The sequence below is a fragment of the Protopterus annectens genome, chromosome 7.part0 (assembly GCF_019279795.1).
Source record: "Protopterus annectens isolate FY-2018-M chromosome 7.part0, PAN1.0, whole genome shotgun sequence".
Classification (NCBI taxonomy): Eukaryota; Metazoa; Chordata; order Ceratodontiformes; family Protopteridae; genus Protopterus; species Protopterus annectens.
Genome location: NC_056739.1, coordinates 1,687,340,088 through 1,687,347,844, shown reverse-complemented (window position 1 = coordinate 1,687,347,844; position 7,757 = coordinate 1,687,340,088). Strand labels below are relative to the sequence as shown.

General features: G+C 39.5%; 1 protein-coding gene across 1 annotated transcript in view; it reads right to left on the bottom strand.

The window, feature by feature from the left end:
• Positions 1-1,899: 1,899 nt before the first annotated feature.
• The window catches only part of LOC122807169 (aurora kinase C-like), a gene marked incomplete at its 5' end in the record, with an annotated part of 1,171,146 nt that continues 1,165,288 nt past the window's right edge, over positions 1,900-7,757 (bottom strand). The window contains 1 exon segment of the mRNA XM_044078204.1: positions 1,900-2,417. Coding sequence (XP_043934139.1) covers positions 2,247-2,417 — 171 coding nt within the window.

Genomic DNA, 7,757 nt, shown 5'->3' with positions numbered 1-7,757 from the left:
ATAAACAGTTATTCACTTTCTCTGACATCGGCTGAGGCAAGAAAGAGTCCCCAACGGGGTACTTAGCTTTTTAGAAGTCTTCGAAGTAGTATTCGGTAGTAGTAATCTCTGGATCTGACCGACCGGCACTTGCGAACAGCTTCTGCTTCGGGCGCCACGCGGCAAGAAAGACTGAGGAAAATGGCGTCAGCGGATGCCTTTATACCCGAATAACTGCAGCTATGACGTCGGGTGAAGTGCGACACCAGCCGAGGCCAGACCCAGACTTTGGAATCCGGCCGACCGAAGGGCTGCCTGACGACAGGACAACCCATTTGTAATGACTGCAGATGCATCCTTGAAGGACATCTCCATTAGCACTGTGCTTTTTGGCAAAATTACTTTGGGGTATCCACATTTGCAAACAATTTTTTTTGTACACATTAGGCTTCTGAATTAATGGCTTAGAGCTTAAAAATTCTACAACCATCTCAACTGAATAGATAAAAATAACGAGACTGGCACAGTATCCTCAAATGAAGGAATTTTAAAACAATGCTATGTTAAAGGCAAGTCCTTGCCTCTAACATTGATTTCTATGAAAATGCCAGTAAAGCAGTGGATATCAATTATGCAGCATATCTAGATCTGTACATGGTCTTTGACACTATTCCTCATGCAAGCTTTATCGATAGACTTGTAAACTTGCTGCCCAGTGTATATCTAGCTGGTAATCTGAACAAATCCCTATAGTTTTACCATAGGTACCACTTCTGAAAGCAAACAAGTTACCAGTGGTGTACCACAGGGCTCACTGTGAAGTCCTCTCCTATTTAGTAACCATTTCTCAGACCTTCAAATCAATACTCCTGGCCTATGGTTATTGAAGTTTACAGATGACTGTAGACTGCAATCCTTCACAGACAACTGCTTCAGCATGGGTTAGGCCAAGTTAATCCGTACAAGGAGAAAAGTCTCAGACTATACATGAAAAATATAGTATAGTTAATTTTAATAAACAAAACATTTTGATATCATACCATATACGTGACATTCCTCCAGTCATGTGCTGTTGTAAAGGACAGGCACTCATGTTGATAATTCCTTACATTTTGACCATATCTTTAGTTGTTCAGAAAGACTTATCTAATTTTCAAAGGCAAATCATCGAGATCCAAAGTTTCAATTACCCTTTACTTGCCTCTCATCAGACCCCTTATTGAATACAATGTCTCTCATGGTAATTTGTCTAAGAATGTTCAATGCGAGTGACCTGAGAGATTCCTAACCAAATATCAGTAGCATCAAGATCCTAAAAAGACTGGCAAGCCCTCTCCTTGTACTCTTACAGACCTGATGCCTCTACCCTTTTGAACCATGAAATATTCAACATTCCTTGACCCGCTATTCCTTCATAGGACAATTAATGCACCTAAACCTTCATAAGTAAATAAGGCATACCTGTATGACCTCTAGAATGAATACCATGAAGCAGACTAGCACCCTTGTCATTTTCAAAGTAGAAACAGATAAATTTGATGGGTAGCCTCAAATCACTACCCCTCACCAATACTAAGTTTTATTGCCCTCTGAGGGTAGAGGGAACTTTTGAATATTTTCTGTTGGTAAGGCGTGTAATTACCTACTAATCTTTGAACCCAATGACACTTTCTCTGTTCTTGTTCTAATCTTTCATTATTCCTGCAACTTTTCAGCAATTTTGTAAAACAAGGCAAAATATGCAGTAATTAGAAAAATATTTTTGTAAGAGACAAATTTGTCTCATTAAAATATCTCCAATCTACTCTGAGTGCAGTAATGGCTATCTAACAAACTGCAAAAGGGAGAGGCATACACTTCAGCAGAATATATTGGAATACACATCGGACGTCAAAAACAAAACAGACTGACCTCATATCCTGATCTTCACAGACTGATGTGTAATGCACAATTTGAAAAATACTACATTTCCTATTACAGTTTTTCTTCCAATATGAAGAGTGAAAAAATTACTAAGGGTTGGCAGCCTTAAAACTGAAATCAACCCTCATTTTACAAGTATACACATTTATTTGATTACAGAAGGAAAATACAACTTATAACTTGAATGACATAAAACCACAAAAAAAATTCTAAAACGATATTTACAATTATACCACCACATTTAAATGGTTACCCTAGAAACACACCATCCAGTTGGCATCAAAGTAACAAGGGGAAAATTCTCTCCCATCATTCCACTAAAATAGGGAAGAGTAATCACAGTTTCAACTTGAGGGTGTGTACACAGGTGGCAGTACCCTGCGAGAGTTTGCTTTGACCCAAGGATGTTCCAAGACACCCTTTAAAGTAAGTCTTTGACTGGGATTGTGCTGTAGCAGCTTGGAAATCAGGTTCTTGGCACCTTCAGACATATAACTTGGAAAATGAAGGTCAACCTGAAAAAAAAAATCACAAAAATAAGTTCACGCTAAAACAATTTCACAGATAAAGTTATTCTAAATACTGAAATATGCTTGCTTGTGTAATACATATGCCAAATATAAATTCTTAAATTAGCATCATCATTCACAACTGGAGCTCTTCTAGTGGCTAAATAGCAAGCTATTCCAATATTTATCAGTCCAAAAGATCCCCCAATTTGACACTTCAGATTATGAATGCTTTCATTCAACCTAGTAATCCCATTTTTAAATCCCTTTAGAAAGCATTAATTTTCCTGTACCACAAATCATATTCAGTTAGCAGATGGATTATGAAGACACAATATCCCCTAAACTCCACATTTTTTACTTTCTGGTAGATTAACCACCACAACATGTATACAATATACAGGTAAATATTTACATTCTAGCATAAATAAATAATTTAAGCAGTATAGGGGAGATGAGTTTTTAATTTCCTTTACAAAGCATACGATAGACAACATAAGGGAGATTACACACGTCTTTACTTTCAGTCTATGCCTTTTGCAAGACCTGAAAAAACATGTACCTGACATTTCTTGAGCTTGTGTATCTCAATCATTCATTACTTGCTGCTATGGAACCAATGAGTTGTACCAAGGGCTTGCCCATCACATGCGGCAGTAACTGTACTAGCTTGAAACACAAAGGAAGATAAAAGGGTACAAGCGAGCTTGCAAATGACTAAACATGCTAGTGATGCATAACTGGTGTATATCCCAAAGAAAAAAAAAAGGCAGTTATGCTAGATGGGTGGATAATTATAGTTCTGTACACAAATGAAAAAAAAAAGGCAATATCCTGGTGTGAAGAGAATTTATAAGGTGTACAAATGGAATAATCTCACACATGTCCTCACATAGGACCCCCCCTAACAAACATGGAATTAGGCAACCATGACTATTTTTTTTGGCAAGGGTGCTGTTGCAGACATCAATTTACCACGTATTTCAGATCCACTAACTCAAAATGGCAAGGGAAGCAAGGTAGATCAGAAAGAAAACTTCAGAAGGTAAATTAGCACACACAAATTGAGGTTACTGTAGTCTAACTAGGGCCGAGGGTGGAATGCTTAACAGTTTTGTTTAAGGCATGGTGGGTTATAAACATGAACTCTACAAGCTAGTGACACAGTTAAAAGCATTTTGAGAAAGTCTCCTAGTCCACACATCAGGTAAAACTGTGTGGGGTGAGGATAAATTTGGATTTCTGGTATAATAAACACACTTTCATTACAAGTGTAGACTTTTTATGGAGGATTTTTGTTTCTCTGTTTTCCTTGGTTACCCCTGGACCCTGTACAGTGGATCTTTACCTGCACCTATTTGGCCCATTTCTTTCAGAAGTAAGGTAGCGAGGTATTCCCTGGCTGCCTAGGAGCCCATTTGTTCCTGTCGAATATATATTTGGCCCTCCATTCCTTAAGTGACAGTCAGGATCATAGATTAGTACTAGGTTGACTGCTCTTGTGAGACATTTTAAGCTTAGCCAATTACCTCGTAAGAATCACCCTGCAACTTGTGCCTGCAAGTTAAACACCTTAACCATTATGCCAAACTCCACCTCAGAGATGGTACAGAGTGGACCATCTTGCTACCATCTCCAATTAGAAGCAATCCCTGCAGCTCTTCTCAGTTCTGCAGTTGCAGCTTCCTGAGGGAATCATGCCTCTACATGCAATACTCCCCTCAGTTACACAGTGCAAATACACGGGCAGTGCAGGTGTTGCAGGCTTGACCACCACTAGGTAAACCCTTAGTGGTCTCCCTTTAAGCATCATCCATGCGATAAGTCAGAGCCCCCTCCCTCTCCCTTGGATGGGAAAGTCAGCATTGGATGTTCACTTCCACCCTTCCTGGCTAGCTCTTACAGGCATCCGACCCACTAACTGAGTGAAAGTTCTCTGCACCACAATCAAACTCGTTTCCCCCTCTGCCATGGATGCGGCTTCCTTAAGCATAATTTTTTCGCCTCTTAGAAATTGGACTGAAGTGTTAATTCAGTTTGCAGTGTTATTTCTCCCTGAATCGATTATGAATCTTGTCACTCCACAAGTGATAATGCTTTTGTACTTTCTTCATACCAGAAGACTAAGGAATGCACAATTCCTTAAGAGCAAATGTGGCTTTTAAAAAATGCACTCAAAATTACCTCTCACATAATTGTACAGTCCTGAACAAAATGTTAATTCCACATTTACTACGGTTGCATTAGGAAAGTACAGTTGTGCAAGATCTTACCATAGAGAGTAGATGTCCCTCTCTTCACTACTGCAGTTTTCATTACAACAGGAATACCCTGCCAAGGGTGGCATGATTTCTGACCAGTATACCAAAGCCTTTAGGTTGCTTTAAGGTATCCCATACATCACATGCATGTTCCTTGGGTAGTGTAGGGCATAAAGGTGAGGTCTGGACAATAAAGGAAGTGAGGGGGGCATCATTGTAGCCATTGTACATCACCCTCTGTGGTACTTTACCAGGTGCATGCTGGATTTAAGGCAGCACATGAAAACCTCAAACCACTCCTAAATGTCCGCCTGAATAATGTCTCCTTCCAAATGATTTTCACCACAGTGATGAGGAATGAAGCTGACTGACAGCAGCGGCAAAGAAGAGATTAGACTTCCAACTTTGGAGTCTTTAAACTTGTTTAATTTTGATAAATCTAAGATCTGCCTTCCTGTGGTTGTGGCACTCTTCTTTATAACCCCCTTGCCAGAAGGTCTTGCGATACTGGTGCTACCAAGTCTTTGATCTCTTGGGACTAGGAAGATTTCTGAAATTCTTTTAAATAAAATGTAGCCTGTATTCCTGGGCTACTGTTGTGATTTTCATCCCACTTTCTTAGTAATAGCTTCAAATAGCCCCATCATAGCTTTTTTGTGTCCCTCCCCCCCAAACCTTGCCTAATGGCTCCCCTACCTTCATCTAGTTAGGGGTCTTTGCTATGCAGAATGTGATGCCTGCATTTGCAATGGCTCTCAAGGCCTTCAGAAGGCATACCTGAGGGAGTGACAACATTTTCAAATAAGTTTTATCAAATTTGCAAGAACAACTTCATAACAGAAACTGGCCTGTACGAATGAGCACAGATTTGAGTTGAGATGTGTACATGTTTGTGGCAAAAAATTCTGAAGAACCTGAAGATTGTGCTGGTCAGAACCCCTTTTATTTGGCAAAATGGAGTCACTATGTGAGGTGGATTTGATCTGTGTCCTAATGTATGCAAAGCTCTGGAAGTCAGGCAGGTGTCAGCCTGTAAGTGATTTCCATACTATGATTACTACTGCAGTGGCTTTACATCTTGCTTCTTATTCATCAGAAGCTGCATGACTGGATCCAAGACACAGCAGACCGATTACCAATAGCTTCTTCACGCAAAAAATAAGAGTAATGGTATTAAGCGTCGTCTCCTTAGGAGCTCTGTGCTGGCCTGCCAGTCAAGGAAAAGCCACTCTCACTGGAGATAACCATGCAAGCTTGATGTCAGATCAGACAGACGTTTATTTTCGGCAAATCTTATGCTTGTGGAATATTATGATCATGATGACCCCTTATGACCGCCATCACTCAATCCTTGTGAATGATCAAGTACAACTCGCAATGAATAAAGGCTTGAAGCTTCAAGATCCTGAAAACAGAGGTAATGGTCACCAAGAAAAAGTTTAAGAACACTACAAAACTGTGAAACCCTGCAGCTCTGAAGAGTGGATGGCAAGCCTGTTAACCATGGCATTCAAATGCCATTGAGGTGAAGGGTTTCTAAAGGGTGCTTGATTAGACTGTGATGGGCTGCAGCTCTACACCCACCAAGAAGTAGCGACTGGCAGAAATGGCCAAAGTGTGTACATCTTTACTAAGGAGAAAATACGCAGCTTGCACAAGTATCTGAAATATGTCAAAGGCATCTGCATGCTACCCGACTAGGGCAGAGCATAGAATACCTCTTGTTCAGATGGATGACCCCTTTTGTTGTTACAGCAAATATGGCAAGTAGAATGCGTCCAAGCAGAATCAAGCTCCTCAGATACCCTATTTTGGAAATCTGGCAAAGTAAAACAAATGCACCTAGTATAGAGTGCTAAAACTCATAACAGTAGACTGAATATAATCACTGTTACTGTACAATCCCTTGCACATGGGCACTAGTGGCAGGCAGACATCTATCTGCTCAGTCCAACTCCCAAACATAAGGCAAAGGCCATCAACAAGCATGCCTGAAGAGAAGTGCAACCCTTCTGCTTAGAGAAATTATCTGGAAGGGAGACCAAGTATAAGAGAAAGACCGAGACCTGTTTCCAGTGCAGTATTCTTGCTCCAGCTTTCCTGTGTTCCTCTGTAGTGAAATAAGATAAGGTGAGTAGACACCAAAATAGTGAATGACTGCTGCTGAGACCACTACCCTCAAAATTCTAACTTGATAAAGGGTATTCTTTATAGAAGATAACCCCATATGGAATGAGGTAGCAGGGGTACACTGATCTTACTTAGAAAAGCTGCCATTATGGTGAATTCATCACACAAAAGTACTATGCTCTTCACAAAAATTGCTGCTGTATTAGAGTTTGCTACATATCAGAATATTCCCAAAGCAAAGACAACAAGCTGCGCTGGATGACACCAAAGTTAGCAATTAAAAGATTTGTCAACCCTTTTTGAAGAAGTTCCCCCCTGATAGCTGTACCAAATCATGCTTTGCTTCAAGGCTGGAAATTTGTTTTTAAACTTGACTCATTGCAATGTGAATTTTCAACATGAACTCTCATACATTAACAATAAAAGACTAAATACTTCATAGTACACAATAATAGTTTTCATTATAGCTCTTTTTATTTTTGTGCATTATGACATTTACACTTTTCAGTTCCTACCAACCAACTTCAGTCATCTAATTTGAGCATTTTCATATATCCCACAACATCTGGATTAGGATATTTTAAAGGGAGTCCTTAAACTTGGTACTCTACACATTCCCAGAAAATTTATCAATTTCCTCTCATTCTTGTCAAGTTTCAGAAATCTACTATCACTTGAGAGAAAATCCCCTAAAGTCTACTTAGGGTATAAAACCATCTGTGTAAACATTTTTGTGGAAATATTCTAAATATTCTAGACTTCGAAGCATACCAAGCAGCCTTAAAAATTCCGACTGTACTTTTGCAATTTGTTCTTATTTTCACTGCCTTTAAATCATCTTGGATCCTCCCCCCTTTTATAAATCACAATGTAAAATTCCATACACCTTATCCCTTTCTTAATAGCATAGTCTGTAATGGATTGCAAATTTAAAAACTTCTTTTCCCCAAAACCA